The 18,961-nt window shown below is 32.1% G+C and overlaps 1 protein-coding gene across 1 annotated transcript; it reads right to left on the bottom strand.

Moving 5' to 3' along the window:
• Positions 1 to 4,236: 4,236 nt before the first annotated feature.
• LOC139485414 (delta(14)-sterol reductase LBR-like) lies at positions 4,237 to 17,646 on the bottom strand. Its single transcript, XM_071269885.1, has 8 exons — positions 17,557 to 17,646; positions 14,677 to 14,798; positions 12,896 to 13,073; positions 11,494 to 11,694; positions 9,987 to 10,373; positions 7,658 to 7,738; positions 6,731 to 6,853; positions 4,237 to 4,453 (listed from the first exon to the last, which is right to left on the bottom strand). Exons 2-8 carry the CDS (start codon positions 14,761 to 14,763, stop codon positions 4,293 to 4,295), a joined length of 1,218 nt encoding a protein of 405 aa, XP_071125986.1. The 5' UTR covers positions 14,764 to 14,798; positions 17,557 to 17,646; the 3' UTR covers positions 4,237 to 4,292.
• Between the last annotated feature and the right edge of the window lie 1,315 nt (positions 17,647 to 18,961).

Here is an 18,961-nt window from a genome sequence, read left to right on the forward strand (position 1 = left end):
TAATCCAACACCACACAACCGAATTGAGGCAACGAAGAATGATTTGGAGCCTAAATGGGAGTGCAGAAAAAAGAAATCTGCAAACATATGCTATATTACAGAGCCATCCAAGGATGAAGTAGTAAAGGATACTACTCTCAAAGATACCGTCAAATCTGAAGAAATAGTGTCCACGGACAATGACATCAAACTTGACGGCTATTCTAAAAGGAAAAGCGAATCCATAAAAAGAAGAATATCCGTCATGTTTTTTGTCATAATTCTCGTCTATATTGTATCATATATTCCCTCTTTGACTATAGTAATACTTTCTTATGCGATTGACGATTCAGATTTCATTGACTTGACACAGAGCGAAACAATTGCTTGGATATATTTTGAACGCTTCGTTTTTCTTAACCACATCGCCAATCCCTTTATATATAGTTATTTCGACGTCAAGTTCAGAAGAAAGTTAAAGACATTTTTCACTTGTAAACGTATTTGTACGAAGTCATAAAAAATTATCAGAAAAAAAAACTGATCGTTCAATAGATAGTGAGAATTACAATCTCGTACATTTATAGGATAAACATTATATAAGATTTTACAAGTGTTCCATAATCATACAGGAACTCACAAATAAGTACTAAGTGTAGACTTTTACATATTTTGTTTTGTCAACAAAAACACAAAAGGTTAACAAAGGCCTAAAATGTTGTTTGGTTATTTTTAGCATTTAAATTCTATCTAAAATGTATTTGTGGAATTAGATAGAATAATATAGTCCTGTATTGAATATGCATTACATTTAGAAATTGACCCGAAAATCGACTGTTAATAATAGAGTGCAGTACTGCATGCTTTCATATACACAGCTTAAAAGAGGGGCGACATATGCCAGAGAGACAGTCGAAAACAAACTAATAATACCATGGCTAAAATGAAAAAGAGAGACAAACAATAGTACACAAAATACAGCATAGAAAAATAAAACCTGAGAACGAACCAAAACATAAACTGGGGGAATCTCAAGTGCATCGAAAAGATCGGCAGATCCTGTTCCACGTGTGGTTTATTATGACGTGGATTGGTACTTATACAGCCCACCGTTGTGATATTGTGCTTTAGTGAATTTTGAGTTTTTGTCTTTCATTTTACTTATGTACTTTGTCTGTATGTCATTTTGTGCTTCTTTGTTGAAACAGTTATTTGCTTTTAAACTAATTATGATTGTATTACAATGATTGCTGCTGTTCCCTAATTGTTGACGTTTTTACCAATTATCTTTGGTTTGTTTACAAACACATTGTTGTCAATATAATAGAAGTGACAGTTTTATAACCTTGTATAATTTACCATAATTTGAAATGAACATTAATTGATTAACATATCTTTCACTCACCATTTTAACACTTTAAGTAAGCAAATATAAAAGCTAGATAATTACAATGAAGTGTTTTGTGAGTCTGCCATACAAGTGAGAGGTTTAGATAGCTTTAGAACCAGATTTAATCCACCATTTTCTACATTAGGAAATGCCTTTATCAAGTCAGTACTATGCAATCGTTATCCATTCGTTAAACGTGTATGAGCTTTTGATTTCATCATTTAAAACATCTTTCTGTTTTGAATTTCCCTTAGAGTTTGGTATTTTTGGTATTTTTGTTGTTTTTTCTTTTTATATCCTTATTGCAGTCTTCGTTTCTAATGAAGAATAAAAATCAAAATTTAACCGCAAAATGTTTTATCAATTTATGACAATGCCATCAAATTGTAAACGTGAATCATAGAGATTTGCTAGCCGAGATATGGACAAGAAAATAAAACAATAAACTCGAGGACGGTTTGAAAATTTATTTAAAGGTCAAGTGTAAACAAAAAAGAATGAACAGTTAAAATTTAGTGTCAGTTTCAGAGGAAACAGTAAAGACACAATGTACACACCCTCAAAAACGTAGATTTAGATATAAGTAGTTAGATATAGACTACATTTCTAAAAGACAATAGCCGACCTAAAAAAAGACATTTCCATCAATTTGAATAGAATTCCGAATGACATTTTCATTATTCAGAGGTTAAGGCAGGAAAATTTTGAGAATAAATATCCTGACCTAATAAGAGCAAACAATAAATGATTTTGTTAAAGACAGATAACAAAGAATATTCTGCGTCCTGAAATACAGGAGAGTTGATGATAACGGAACAAAATAAGCATGCGAGGAATATATAAACTACAGTTGAAATAAATTGCCGATCAGAAGAATTATGAACGTATTTTTATACTGACTTCATCAGCTCAAATATCAGCTCGCCCTTTCGGAATCGCCTAATGTTCTTGCTGATAAAGAAGTCAATATCATAAAAAAATGCCATAATTCTAAATACATTAGAAAAGGAATCAACCTTCCGAACTTAACTAACCATCGGACTGCAGATATATAAGCAGCATTAAAAGGAAAAGGTTGGATAACATATGTTTGTGCACTCAATTTTATTCAAAGTAACTTGAGAATAAAACATGTTTACCTGTCTTCAAATTGTAGAGTTACATTACAGGAAGTTCGTCTAACAATTCAAGTGTTCTGTTCTTTATCACAAAGATAATGATTACATATGGTTCAATCATGTATAGGAATTAAATTGAGAATAGTATAAAATAAAACTAAAATAAAACATCGAAAACTTACATAAGTGTTGAAGCAGTGTCCAACCCAGTCTTTCAAAAAGTGGATGTATGTTAACACAGGAATGCATAGTTTATAGACATACAGCTGCATGTTTGCTTGAAGGGCGTAAAAATATATAAAGTTCAGGATGAGGAATAATACTAGTACTGGTTATGGTGAGATCCTCCGAGACAAATATTCTGACATTTATCTTATCAACTCAATTTGTATCGTCATTGAAACGCTTATAGGTATTTTTGGAAACTATGTCGTTATATTCTTGTACTTGGTTCGAATTACGTAGCGAGGTGAGCGTTAATTCGTTCCACTGTTGGCTATTGTAGATTTGATTGGATGCTTTGTAAGTTGCCCGTTCTATATCATCGACAACACAGTCTACTATAATTATCAAAGTGACATAGTTTGTCGGACTTTTACATTTTTACAAGCGTTCGTGGCAGGATTTTCAAGACACATTTTAGTGGTAATTTGTGTCCAAAGATATTTTTTAGTATGCAAACCATTAGGACCAAAAATGACATTATTTCGGAAAAACCCACATGGTTTTGCACTAGTAATTGTGGGGCCCTTTGTAGCTTGTTGTTCTGTGTGAGCCAAGGCTTCGTGTTGAATGCCGTTAATTGACCTATAATGGTCTACTTTTATAAATTGTTATTTGGATGGAGAGTTGTCTCATTGGCACTCACACCACATCTTCCTATATCTATAGGATTTAAATTTCATAAAATTCAAATAAAAAATTGTACACATTATAGTGCTAACAATGGTATTTTCCATATATCTAATCTTTTCAAAGGGACATACTTATTTGATTGATTTTGTATTTACATTGTGGTCATTTGTTAATCAATATATCATCGTCATTTTGCTTAGTTTTGTTTTGTTTTATTGTTACCTTTTCTGACATCAGACTCGAACTTATTGCGGTGTGTTTGTTTATTCTACATAAGCTTCAGGTATAGCTGGCGGGTTGAGATCTCACAAAACTTGTTTGATAGCGCCGCATTTCGAGTCTGTCCAGAGTCCGGGACCTCTAGTCTTTGTTACATGACCTCTGGTCTTTGAATCTTGCTTGTTTTTGGGGTGTTTTTTTTTAAGTTCGTATATATGTTTTGCAGTTTAGTATGACGTCAATTTTCACTGAACTAGTTCACATTTTTGTTTATCCGAAGCCAACCTCGTATTGGTGGCCATCAGTTGTGGTCTGCTTTGGTCGGGTTGTCGTCTCGTTGACACATTCTCCATTCCCATTCTCAATCTTATTTTTACAAACATACAAGCATTTTTAGAAAAATGCATTAGTGTCTTGTTTTGAGGTTTTTTTTAAATAATAGGAAATATTCTCTTCAATAAGGTTTCCAGAATGTAATTACTACATGTAGGTCTGAATAAGCGATCACCAAAATACATAACATAAAATACTGGGATTTTCTAACATGGATAACCCTGGCGGTGTCTGGCATAAAATTTTCAAACTTATGGTTCTTAATGCTCTTTATATTCTTTCCCACTTTTTTATTCTTTTTTAAACGAAACGTGTGTCTTGCGTAAAAAATTGTAATCCAGATATTTATAATGAGTTTATTTACATCCAGTTTTTTCTACAAACAAATGATACATTCTTTAAAAGATATAAGGGATAACTCCCCATTTGACACGCTTGCAATATCTTTCCCAATCATCGCCGTATTTGTTTTTACATTCCTCAAAGTCCATTCGTTCTCGCTGCAACAACATTGACACAATCAAGAATGCGTTCAAGTGAGGAAGTACATTAGTGAAACCTGAAAAAGAAAAGAAAAGAAAAACAAATTAAAGTACGGGACTGTTTTTAAATATTAATCTTATTAGGTATCGTATTCAATTCTCGTTTCAGCGTGTTGGAGTGTGGAGGGTAATATCTCATTGATTAAGACATTACCGAATTTGTACATGTGGGACACCCTAGCTCACCCTCGATGTTTGGCGAGATTCGTGTTGCAAATTATTGCGGGTTTTTATGGTGTGCTTTGTATACTAGTCTTTGTCTTTTTGTTTCGTTTTTGTCATGTTTTACCCGTTACGACAATAATAACATTTTTCTTCTCGTATAAAAAAAAATTGTATTGGATATACGTTCTGGAAATGTGCTGAGATGATTAAAGCTTATAATGTTATCTTTGACAATGTCTATGAACAAAATAAAGGTTGATAGTATAGAAAAAAATTATATCAACGACTATTTCAAAGTTGATTTAAAAAAAACCATGTCAACACAAAAAAATGGACAATAATTGCTCTTTTCTTATTGATGTAATTTTATTTTCACACCGAAAACTTATTTTAAATACATACGAAATGAAACAATTACATAATTTCCCTTTGATTGGACGGTCATGTTCCTTTGGCACCTTCTTAGGTATGCATGATTCCAAACTAGTCTGAAAGTTAGTATTTTGATTCCTTAAATTACTCAAAACCCTTATCTGAATTCCTTTATAAATACAAAGACTAGGTTTATAAATTTTGTTGCTCTAATTGAAATCATATTACAAACGAATTTCACAATTGCCTAAAGTTATTCTTCAAGGGTACAATGCATCAGGGTAAAATTGTAGTTTAGGTGTCAGAGTGAGACCACCAATAACTTTCTTCCAATTTAGAACGCAACCTAAAATTAGCCCTACTCTCTGACAAAAAAATAGTGCTTTTGATGTCCTTGTTTACTTAAACTAACCAACAAATTTGCAGAAATGAAACTTTTGGTGAAAGGGAAATATATTTAGACCATTTTGAGCCAAAATTTACTTGTCTATGAGTTTGCATAAAAAATTGAGGATTAATGCGCTCCAGAGTATACTAATTTTTAGAGATTTTATGTTGAAAATGTGCATGCAGAAAGCTGATACATGTACAATTCAGGATATAGCTGGTTTCTATGAAGTTAAACTTAAGGTTAAATATTGAGAAAGCTATGAAAATTGCAAAATTTGGTTGAGCAGAAAGGGGTATTTAATTGATAGTCTGACACCTAGAGTCTTAATCGGTATAAATATTGATACTTTTATTAGTTTATTTCATAACTAAAAACTGTGTTGATATCAGTGATCCTACATTCTGTTTATACTTATTGTCAAAATGGCACAAAATCTTGCTTCCCTCAGACTACTGATTTCGTATTTGCACAGATTTCAGAAGGGATGTACAGAATAAAATTATTCGTATCGGACAACATGGTTAGGTTATCAGTTGCAATCGCGCGTTGAAATTGCTTGCAGTAGCTGCGAGTACACATCGATTTGTACTCTGAGACATTTCTATTTCGTAAATTGATTTTCTGATCAGCATGATCATACACTTTTCAACAGAAACTAGCAGTTTAGTTTTTGTTGCGCTGTAACACCGTGCTGCCCCACTACAGTAGGGTAAACCTTCACAAGAAAAATTAAGCCAGCCGTACTGTACTCTCTGTGCCTTAGCAAGTGATTGTCGTTGATTCCTGTCGATCATAAATGTTTTCGTTTATCAAGTCCGTATATAAAAAAAAACTTTTTGAAACTATATGACAATTCATTATCTAGAGTGTTTTTTTACAGCTTTCTTTTTTTGTACGTTAGGAAATTGGTTTTACTTATTGTTGAATGGCGTATGGTGACATGTAGTTTTTAACATCCTTTTCATTTGGCCTCAGTTATTAAGATAATGTTTTAATTGCTAATCATATCGCATCTTTTGTTTTTCGTGTACATCAAAACACTCATCACACAATATTCGTGAGTTGATATGTTGCTTAACTTCTTAAGCGATGGATGAAGTAAGGGGTATAATTGATCGTATTGTTAATAAAAAGTAAAATCACAAAAATACTGACCTCCGTGGAAAATTCAAAACGGAAAGTCCCTAATCAAATGGCAAATTTAAAACCTCAAACACATCAAACGATTGGATAACAACTGTAATATTCTTAACTTGCTGCATGCATTTTATTATGTAGAAAATGGTGGATTGAACCATTAATAATGTAAAACCATGTCTTCCCTACATAATCCAAAACCGATAAGAATAAATAGATAAATACAAACCTGCAGCAAAACTCATAGCGACATGCATAATTATGTCTCCCATGTAATTTGGATGACGAGATATCCCCCACCATCCAGACACCAACAAGTTCGTTTTAGATGCAGTAGTAATAGTTTCATAATCTAGTAATAATACAAATTTAACAACAAAGATAGGAATTAAAAGCGATCAAAGAACAGCATTTTTTTATAATAAGAATGCAATAGTTGGGATATTTTTCAGAAAAATTTTGCATTTACTCATCTAAAAATGTTCGCACATACATTATTGTGCATTTCAGCAAAGTAAAAACATGTCTCAAACTGTTTCAGATTAATTTTTTCTATCAATTTATGTAACTATATTCAAATTAGTTATTAAACCTTAAATATTTATAGTGGCCTTTACCTGGTAATTTCTGTGTCATTTGGTCTCTTGTGAATAGTTGTCTCATTGGCAGTCATACCACATCTTCTTTTTTTCTATTTCCTCAGAATTTGTAAATCGTGCTGTGTTGATGAAGTAGAATGTGACCCTTTGTCTAGAGGGTATGCCTATTTATTTTAGAGTTATGGCTTTTGTGTATGATGGAACTGTCTAACCCTGCCGCATTCTGTATGTGCCTTTTTTTAATTGTTTCTTATTGTACTTGGGTAGACACAATTTATGACTGTATCAATTCTATGTTATATGCTCATTTTTCAAAAAATATTCTTTAATTTAGCAATGATAAATTTCAACTGTTGAATGCCAGTTTGTTTTTGACATATAAGTTTGAATATCCCTTTGATATAGTTCGCCCCTCTTATGTAAATGCAAGTTGTGCCTAGCATTGTCTGCGTTTACAAACTTGGTTAACAGGACAAAACTATCAGAACAACTGCACATTCTCATCTTGATAAAAAAAAATTCGCCTAAGTAGTGATTATAGTTAAGGTGTATCATACCTTTGAATCGTGGATCATCTGGAGTTGCTCTGAACAGAGATTTCTCGTTGTTGCTGCTCCTATATGTCCAGTATCCTAATACTGAATAAATAATAAGTTAGGGTGAATATTTTATTACCTAATCTTAAAGATTACAATTCCAGTTACATATAATTTGAATATGTATAACAGTTTAATATAAAATCTTTTGTAGCTAATACATATTACACATTGTTTTGTACATATAATTGATTTCTGATGAATAATGTTGTATTCTTAAGAAATTGCCACATATTTACCTCGTCGTTCAAGTCTCTTTTATACCATGTTTATTTGCCAATGTTATGCTAAGAGTTTCCCTAATTCATTGTATAATCAAATCAAGATAAGGCATATTAAACTAAAGATATTTGGTACTTTGACCCCCCCCCTCCCCCACAACCCAACCCACCAGTGTTATCCACAGGTATTTTTTTCATATGGTCCGAATACGATATGGGATACCAGCCAGTTGTATAAAGTATAATCCCAAAAGTACTGAACTCCGAGGAAAATTCAAAACGTAAAGTCCCTAATCAAATTGCAAATTCAAAATGTCCAACACATCAAACGAATGAATAGCAAGTTTCATATTCCTGACTTGGTACAATCCTTTTCTTATATAGAAAATGGTGATTCAAACCTGTATTAGATACTAGTATACAATGTGTATAACTATATCAAATCCTTCAGTTGATATTATCACTGATGACTAAATGTATAGCATCTCGTTTCAAAAGAGGAGGATGGGTGTGTAAATCCTAATGACATAACACTTTTTAAAGGATGACGTCACAGACATCTGTAATTCAATGTATATTTTATCTCTATCAAAAATTAAAAAAGATATCCTAACTGAAAAGCAAATTATTAAAAAAAAACGCAAGAAAAATAAAGCCACCTTATATATAAATAAAGGCAACAGTAGTATACCGCTGTTCAAAACTCATAAATCCATGGACAAAAAACAAAATCGGGGTAACAAACTAAAACCTAGTCTCTTATTGATTGATAACTAATACGAATTGTTCACTACGAATTGGCAGATATTTAACAATGTGTCTCGTAATGAAAGATTATGTCAATGTTGCAATATGGAAACTATTGAAAATGAATATCATATTGTAATGATTTGTCCAGCCTATAGACATTTGCGTATAAGATTTTTGCATAAATATTATTGTTCTTGACCTAATATGTCAAAATGTTTATCACGTATTCAAACATGTTCAAGAACGTTGATTTTAAAACTTTCAATTTGTTGGTTTTAAATGAAAACTGGAAACTACGATCACAATTGACGAAGTAGATTATATGGTACTATTTGTTTAATGTATATTTTTGATATTATTTTGCTTTCTGTTTTTATCTATATAGTGTCACTTACTATATTACATATGTTGTTGATGTTATAGCAATATTTCATATGCTGATTTGCAATAAACTTATTACAATATCACTACGACGATCTTCCGTATTGCGTTTTGGATTTTAACCCTCTTTCAATGGAAAACCTAAATTCTCCCTTTATTCATTAAACTATAAAAATGACTTGTAAATATAACAGAATTTGATGAGACTGTCAACAAAGTGAGAGGTTAAGCGCTATAAAACCAGGTTTAATCCACCATTTTCTACATTTGAAAATGCCTGTACCAAATCAGAATTACGACAGTTCTTGTCCATTCGTTTTTGATGTGTTTTGTCATTTGATTTTGCCATGTGATTAGGGACTTTCCGATTTCTGTTTCCCCTGAGTTTAGTATTTTTGTGCTTTTATTTTTTCCATTACTAATAATTTTCTATCCATTTTTTCTCACTATCACATTTTTTTAACAAAATAAAAAGATAATGACTTTAAAGACATGTTATGTGTTGTATCATTGTTTCCAAAATAAAATTCCACTGACAACGGTATTTATAGTTACATAGTGCGCTAGTGACCTAATACGATATTTAACCAACTACCAAAAGTTTATTCAAAAACAAATGCCAACAACTTATTAGCTTTAAATGTGTTGTATGGAATTAATTTCAATCGTTCAGTATCAATTCAATAGTCTGTTGAAACCTTTAAGATTTTTTTCTCTCACCACTGTGTTGTTTGTTTATAGGGACACAACTCCACTACTAACCTAATATGGAACCTTATTAACCTAATATGGAATATACACGGTCTCTTAACAAAGCATATTCTAAGAAATGTATAGGAGGTAAGATAATAATCCCTACATGATTAGTGATAAAAATACAACAAATCATATTAATACATTAAAAGTAAAATACGAATAACATGCATGCATACACTTACAAAAGAATACGGCAATACACACCAAACAATACCATGGGAGCTCATATTTGGTTGTTCCAACATAGCTGACTATCAAACCATATTCAAGTGGAATTCCGATCAAATAGACTAGCAAAGTAATGCCACATCCATCTCGACTCATCTCTCGGATGTACACGATATTCGATTCATTGTACAGATTATCAGCCGTATATACAAGTATCATTGCAATAGCTAAGAGAAGTGTGTAGTTGGTCGTCTTGTTGTTCTCATAATACTTAGCCAACACGGAAAAATTCAAAAGTGCTAATGCACTCATGCCTGTTCGGGCAAACACAAATTTCAAATCTAAGAAACCTATGCGGGGACTTATAGATCTTCCAACTAGCCAATCTTCGAGTATGTTTCCTGAAATACAATTGATCTATGGTTAATATATATATGAAAAGTATAGTGTCTTTCTTTTATACACATGAAATCCGATGATACATTCGATATAACAAAATGTTTAAGCATTTCTCCTTTCAGAAATAGGAAAATAAGTTTGTCAGTACATTTAAGGAAATATTTTTTCATATTTTGACGTGTGCTGGTCCTCATCTACGGATTTGTTTTCTGGAAAATTAATGAATATTCACATTTAAAGAAAACATTCCAAGCATTGCAATCAAACCTATGTAGTTTGCTTATGATGCGGATATCCTTACTTAAAAGCACAAGCATAATAAATTATCAAGAAATTTTATATCATCTTATTCCAAATGGCTATTAAATCTGTCGTCTTAAATACAAATTTCATATATATGTACTGAAGGTTTAATTCATTTGCCATTTGAATCAATCTGTTTCTGGTAAATATAGGTTTGCATATTGGTAATAATAGTCATCAAAGATACCAGGATTATAATTTAGTACGCCAGACGCGCGTTTCGTCTACATAAGACTCATTAGTGACGCTCATATTAAAAAAATTATCAAGCCAAACAAGTTCAAAGTTGAAGACCATTGAGGATCCAAAATTCCAAAACGTTGTGCCAGATACGGCTAAGGTAATCTATGCAACAAGCTTGAAACGTACAATCTTCTCCTGAAGATCACCCCAAGTGTTTAGTGGGGTTCCTGTTGCTTAGTGTTTAGTTTTCGTAGTTGTGTCTTGTGTACTATCATTTGTGTGTTTGTCGTTTTCGTTTTTAGCCATGTCAGGTTATTTTTTGATCTATGAGTTTGAATGTCCCTCTGATATCTTTCGCCCCTCTTTCTAATGTATCAAATTCCCTCGATTAAAGAAATAAGCACTTGTTCACAGAACATTTTACAGAAATAAAATTTCAGTAAAACTTACATAATAAACTGACAATTTTTGTCTAAAAAAATCAATTTTCTACTTACTTTATATTTTATCTAGAAATAATTCATCTGCACAAAGCTTAAGACTATGCATAACATGATTATGAGAATAATAGTTATAATAGAATGCATAAATGTTTTGTTAGAATGAAAATAATGATATGTTTAACTACAAACTTACCCCTATTCGCAACTGTATTGATGTTGTATTCAGGCAAATTTTCTGTCTTTTGTGTAAAAAGTAGTATAAAACTTATTATAAACTGTACCAGACAGGCAATCGTCACAAGCTCTGTTATCTTCTCAAATATAACAGCAACTTTAAACCCACATAAAGTGGTAATTAGGAAACCTATTATATTGACCACCAACGAAAAGAAACCTGTATAATAATGAATAGATTTATATGTAAATGTTGTACAATGAGAACAAGCAGGCTAGCAAGAAAAAAACAACCGTGGAAATAGATAATTATCGTTCCCTTTTAAAAAGTGTTAAAGGTAGTACATGATAATATTTAATCAAAAACTTAACCGAATGCCAAGTTTGAAGAGCAAAGGAAAACTAATTAAATGTAGAAACAAGAAAACTAAAACACAAAACTTCAGCCAGAGCAAACCAAACCAATTTTAACAAAGTTATACCTAGGGATAAACGCAGGCATTCACTGTGGATGTTAACAGATCTCTGGAAATATCTGGATTCTATATCTAGATCTTATTTACAGCAGCTCCTAAGTGGGTAGTTCAAAGTAATCCTTACGGTCGGTTTTGGTTGCCAAAAGATGTAGTGCATATGGGAAAGTACTTCGTGAGTACAATGAAATATTATTCATATAGGCAAGACAACTAAACTCAAGTAGGTGCCGGTTGCCACGAATCTCAAGAATAACAAAAGCTGGATCACGGGAGATAGTGCAAAACTTCGCCTCGTTTCACGATAACATGATGAAATTCCATTTAGTATGAAAGTTAAAGTTGGTGGACGAAACCTGTACCTATCAAACAATTCCTCGTCATCTAAAGACTTGAGTGGATTAAGCCCGTCCAGAAAAACTATTGGCCTAGGTAGGTATTTCTGACGACGATGGCGGTTTCTCAGGCGCTGTACATGAACAACAGCCATTGTTTATATACTTTTAAAGTCTTGACTTAAGTATGGTTTTAGCTTTACTTAAATATTTAAGAAATATACTGAAGTTTGAGTAAGAAAACATCTGAAATTTCTTTTATGGCGGTGTATTTTGCTGAGAATAAAAAAATTGAGAAAAATTCTCAGGCTAGGTAAAATAATTAACTCAAATAGTTTTATGGCGACGGGACCAGGTGTTTTTTTAATGTCAAATGTGTTTTTTTTTCTCGTACAATGTGTCGATATCATAATCCGTCAGAAAAAAGAAAGGGTATTTTCGTCTATTTTTTAACGTTTTGTCCTTGTTTAGCAAAATTCATTTGTTGTCATATATTTTAATTGAATCCGTTTGGAGATATATAGTACATTTCACATTGATGAAGATTTTAATATATTTAAGCAACGTACACATGTTCTGGTTGTTGTTTCTACATTTTGTAAATTAAACTGACCATTGAGTCGATAATTTAGCCGCTTTCCTTGTTTCAGCACGGGTCCAGGAATAACATCTCCAACATTTACCAAATACAACATCCATTGACAAAGCAGCCATGCGATATATACAACAGAGACATATAGATCCAGCCTTGGTCTCCAATTGGTTGGAAAAGATAGCAAAGTATAATTTTCCTAAAATACATAGTAAAAGTCTGAACTATTTACCTCGAATCGTACATGTAAAAATAATAAATTCTATTTTGTAAAAAACAACTCTGATTAAAACAAAATATATTCTCTGAAACTAACATTTTCTCCACGCTTGATTTATTTATTGACAACATATTTGTTACGCTTGAATGAAGGATTATTCAATAAACAATCGGCATACCAAGGGGTGAAAATTTTCAATGAGACTCACTTCATATCATAATAGGAACATCATGGGAAGTAAGAGGAGAAGTTTTCAGTACACTTAAACTTTACCGTCCGCTAAGTAGATGTGTTCTATCACAAAACAATTCAAAATTTGGTGACTATGCTGAACGCATATATCCCATCGAACTTGAGATAAAGAATACAGCAGATACAGTCAAGTTTGTCACATATCTTGACTAACATCTTGAAATGGACAATGAGGGTCGGTTGAAAACAAAACGTTTAACGACAAAAGAGATGATTTCAGCTTCCCAAATGTGAACTTTTCATTTCTATGTAGCAAGATTCCGGCGGCGCCTGTATACGGAGTGTATATCTCCAAGTTGATACGTTATTCCAGAGCTTGTACTTCCTATCATGATTTCCTTGATAGAATATGTTGCAGCTCACAAGGAAGCTATTAAACAAAGTGGTGAAATTGAAATCATCACTTCGTCAGTTTTATTATGCTATCATGATTTGGTTGATCGTTATCTGGTTATGGAATATTTGTTTCACAGATGATAACAAATATGTTACAAATGTTGAAACTACTATCCCGTACCATTTCCCGCGAATGTGACCTAGCACATTAGACTAATTCACGGGTTTGTACTAACATGAGCAGGTGCCACATATGGAGCAGGATCTACATACACTTCCGGAGCACCTGAGATCACCCCAAGTTTTTGGTGGCTGTCGCTTTATTTTCGACTTATGAGTTTAGCTGTAACTCTGCAAATTTCGCTTTTCAATCAAAGTGCTTGTGAGCACTGAATGGTAAAGAATATATTCAATTTGCTGTTATCGCTTAAAATTAAACATTGCATTGATTTAAGACTTCGAATACCATTTTATGAATTTTAGATATCGTTCTTTGTTAATATTTGTAATTGGTGAAAATACAATTATAGACAAGGACAGATAATCCAATTTTAAAGATTTAATTTACTGAACTAAACGGTATATATATATACATGTGCACTATGCACACATTTTTTATGGTAACTTTTAAAAATGTCTCCAAGAATATATTTCATTGATTTTCTGAAAACGAACATGGATATGACGCTTAGAGTGTTGCATGTGGTCAATGCACGATTATTTTTTTCTCTCTCTTAAAAATAGTGGAAAGGGCTGGAAACTTAAAGGAACATAGGGATTTTTATCGCATGATAACAAGATAACCGAATTCATATTTACCAGCGACAGATTGTTGGTTGGCGTAATCCTACATTTGTAATAACAAAATAAACATAAAAATAAAAATATTTTCCCTTGAAAACTCTTCGGTATTTTTCAGCTCATGAAACTTACAAATAATATGTAAGTATCAGTTTAAATAAATTACATGAAGTATACACGGTTTGGTACTTACAGATTCCATTTTTGCAGCAATATAAAATGGAAGGACTAGTCCCATCAATAGCATTGGCACATTCTCTTTTATGATTGAGGACACCATTCTCAGTATAATAGCGACACCAATAATTCAATAATCTGAAATACGAACGAAATGATGTGCAGGGTACAAGTCGTCATGCATGCGGAAAATGTATACGGGTGTCATTTGTCTACAAAAAACGTCATAAGCATATGACACCTCCTATGCTTTTTCTACTTTCAAAAATTGTACGTAGGCATTAAACTAGGTTGAATTTTAATAAATTTGAGATAGATTGCACACGGATGTCATGCGAGAATTAAGTCCGGACAACGAAGTATTTTCATAAATATTTTAATTAGAAGCATGTATAAAAACCGTATCGATTTTTCTTGTAATTTTATTTGTAATTCTAATAATCTATTATAATAGAGATGGTACAAAAAGGTATAATTAGGTTAACAAAGTAGACTGTAGGGACCTTCTCAAAAGATTGATTATCGGTTTGAACCGGTAAAATTTAAACCCTAGGCTTTGTGTTGATCACCTATCCTTCACTCGTGTTACAAATTGAAAATTGTTATAATTTAGAATGTCGCAGTTAGTGAGCAATCGAAAGTAATAAGCATTGTCTGATATCAATGCTTGTGAGTATAGGCCGTAAAAAGTTCAACGTTTGTGCGGGGTATGTGTTTTTTATGCATGATATGGGCTTGAAAGTGTATATTTGAAGATTGGTACAATGTACATTGTATGCCCGTTTGTGCTTTCTTTTTGTATAACAGTTTTTTGAAAAGTTCAATCTGTCGCTCCACGAAACACACACATACCACTTTAATTCGGTTGATTTTTTCTCTCGAATGTCTCCAACTGCCTCCATGGACTTTGAAAGTCTTTTCCGCATGCACCAGACACTCCAATTTAAGCAAGCAGGAACATATTTTAAAATAACGTTAGCTTATTGCTCCCATAACCAAGTTATTTTTTTCACATTATATTCTTTATGCTTGTCCTTTAACATAATTCTTTAATTTTACGTGAAAATGATATAAGGGAAATTACGATAATTCGAAACCTTAAACCCTTTTTTTTTTTTTTTTTTTTTTAGGAAAGACGAAGTTATACGCAACAAACTTGAAATGAAAATAAAAGTGTACTATTAGGGTTTCTTCCACTTTAGAACGCTCACACAAGGCCGGACTCAGGTTGACGTAATGGCCGAGAAAGGGGAAATTTAGAGACAAAGACAAACACAGGGACTTAAAAACCCAAAAAGAAAAAAACATGGATCCCATAAAAGCTGGAGCAGACATCAATTCTTATACTAACAGTATTCTCTGAATGTACAATGCAAAACGTGTGAAGTTGAAACTGTATAAAAATAAAGGTATAGAAGGTCATTTAAAACAATCCGGGTTGAATGGAAAATACTGATACTAGCACAGATCCTAGTCAAAATTCAGCTCTTTTTTGGTAACTAACCACATTTTAAACGGATGTAATAAAAGGGAAAAGCATTGCAGATAATTCCCGAGTAGGTATTAATTAAGCAGATAATTTAAGTAGAATTCTTGCTGATCTTTTTTGAATTTTTTTTTATTCTATCTGAATCTTTTTGTAATAAATTTCCTCAAACTGAACTACAATAGTCTATATATATGGTTGAATATATGCATTATAAAATAGTTGTCTTGTGTGTATAGGCAAATATACTTTAATTTTTATACAAAAGTGATATTTTAGATGAGAATCAGATAATCTTACATATACGATCAACATGATCTTACCAGCTTAAATAATTCATCAAATGAATAGCATACGATCAACATTATCTAACCAGCTTAAATAATTCATCAAATGAATAGCATACGATCAACATTATCTAACCAGCTTAAATAATCCATCAAATGAATAGCATACGATCAACATGATCTAACCAGCTTTAATAATTCATCAAATGAATAGCAATGCCAAGTACTATAGTAATTTGAAAGAATGGACATTTTCAATACATGTTTCGTTGACAAATAATATATATAATTCTGATAGTTTTGTAAGTTTTGTTTGAAACCCAATTTCATACACTTTGTTGTGTTTTGTGCATATTTATTTCGTGTGTAGTTCTCAAAACAATTATAGCCATAAAATTTTGGTGGTTCCACGGCTGTACCAAAGTCGTTAACTATAAGCTTTCGTTTACAACACCGAATGTCTCCCCCTATTTTAAAAAGATCAAACTATAGATAAAGCTTGAACAAAGTGACGGAACAACAATGACAAGATTTAAAAGTTTAAAGAGCAAACGGATAATGAACACATACTGTGATATATAAAATATAAATATAGCCAAGATCTAGGTTACCTGGTTTTATACACTTTATAATAAGTGTACATACACGTATATGTTACAAACACAAGCGAGGAAAATTTGGTCATTAAAAATAGCCAGTGATAAAGTGGGTAATGGGGTTTCAGAGTGTTTGCAAATTTGAAGGCCGGCTGGAGATTATGATTTGATAGGAGGAATGGTGTAAGGGTGACAGTGTTTATGAGGGTTGGGCTGGCATTTGGGTAACTGTTGTCAATTATCTTGTTTTGAGGGTTCAACTTGGGCTGGCATTTGGGTAACTGTTGTCAATTATCTATTTTTGCCACGGCTTTTATCTTTTATATTTAACCAGTTCAGCTAATATTTTTGTTTGACTCAATGATAGTTAGGTCGTATCGTATAGTGACAACGTCAATGGACAATATAATATCATTGTTTAGTTGAATACTTAATGCAGTTAATATGGTAGCGAATATATAACATTAACAGATAACAGATTAGAAAGAAAAACATGCATGTGCAAACAGTTAAATAAGTTCACTTACCGTTTGAAAAAAATATTTAAGTGACGCTTAACATAGTAGGGTCATCTCAAAGCTGATTAAAAATAATTATTTAAAAGAAATACGATACTTGAGATACGAGATCGTGATTGGATAACTCAAGTTATTCGAGAATTAGAAACGTTTTTTCAATAGTAATTTACGTAAACACTGTCGCAAGGCAGTTGCGATGAATAGAATCGATGAAAGAGAAAAAATAATGGAAGCAAATATCAAAAACAAAAATTCATTTTATAGACTTATTAAAAAACAGAGGGGAAGATTAAGTAATCATATAGATGAACTATCTGTAGGAGACACAGTGTATAGTACAGAAAACAACATTCTAAGTGGATGGAAACATCATTTTGAAAATTTAACAAAAAATTCTATTCATGAACATTTTGATAACAAATATCAACAAAAGATCGAACAAGAATATATTGATATAATTGACATTTGTAGAGCTATGTTTCAGCACCAAAGTATTACTGAAAATGAAATAGTAGAAGCTTTGAAGTTATTAAATTTAAATAAATCACCAGATATATTTGGAGTTTCAACTGAAAACTTATTATATGGAGGACAATCTCTTATTTATCACCTTAAAGAACTCTTGGATAGTACTTTTAGACTTTGTTATATACCAGACGAACAGAAATTAGGGATAGTAATTCCGCTCTTTAAGAATAAAGGAAGTTGTAAAGACAGTAAAAATTATCGTGGAATAACAATTACTCCAACATTATCCAAACTCATTGAGGCTGTTTTAAAGATCAGAATTAATCCTGACATTATAAAATATCAAAATCCATTACAACGTGGCTTTACTAAAAGAACAGCACCATTAAACTGCTCTTTTATTATAGAAGAATATCACAAGGAATGTATCGAGTTAAATGATCAAATAATAATAACTATGCTTGATGCAAAATCTGCATTCGATGCTGTTAAACATGCTGGGCTTATCAGAAGATTATATCAAATGAAAATTCCGGAACAATCTATTTTAATTATTGATAATCTATATAAAAATGCTGTTTCTTGTGTTAAATGGAATAATCAAATATCGGACACTTTTAGAATAGAACAAGGCGTAAGACAAGGAGGGACTCTTAGTGCAGACTTGTACAAAATCTATATAAATACACTTTTAGACATTTTAGCTGATTCAGGATATGGAGGCAAAACTGGATCGATTTCTTGTTGTGCTCCTACTTGCACAGATGATTTAGCCATTCTTAGTAACTGTCCGTATGAAACGCAAATTTTAATTGATATGGCCTTTGATTTTAGTAAACGTGAGGCATACTTACTACAACCAGCAAAAAGTTGTGTTATACAGTCTAAATCACGTCACCATGAGAAAGTAAATGAAAATTTTTGGAATTTAGGCAATTCTGTTCTT

This window comes from Mytilus edulis, chromosome 8 (assembly GCF_963676685.1).
Source record: "Mytilus edulis chromosome 8, xbMytEdul2.2, whole genome shotgun sequence".
Taxonomy (NCBI): domain Eukaryota; kingdom Metazoa; phylum Mollusca; class Bivalvia; order Mytilida; family Mytilidae; genus Mytilus; species Mytilus edulis.

Coding starts and splice junctions, on each gene's coding strand:
- LOC139485414 (XM_071269885.1), bottom strand. CDS start 14,763: ATGGTGTCCTCAATCATAAAAGAGAATGTGCCAATGCTATTGATGGGA. Junction 13,074..14,676: donor TTGCTGCAAAAATGGAATCT/GTAAGTACCAAA, acceptor TATGTATTTTAG/GAAAATTATACTTTGCTATC. Junction 10,374..11,493: donor CAATACAGTTGCGAATAGGG/GTAAGTTTGTAG, acceptor ATTGTATTTCAG/GAAACATACTCGAAGATTGG.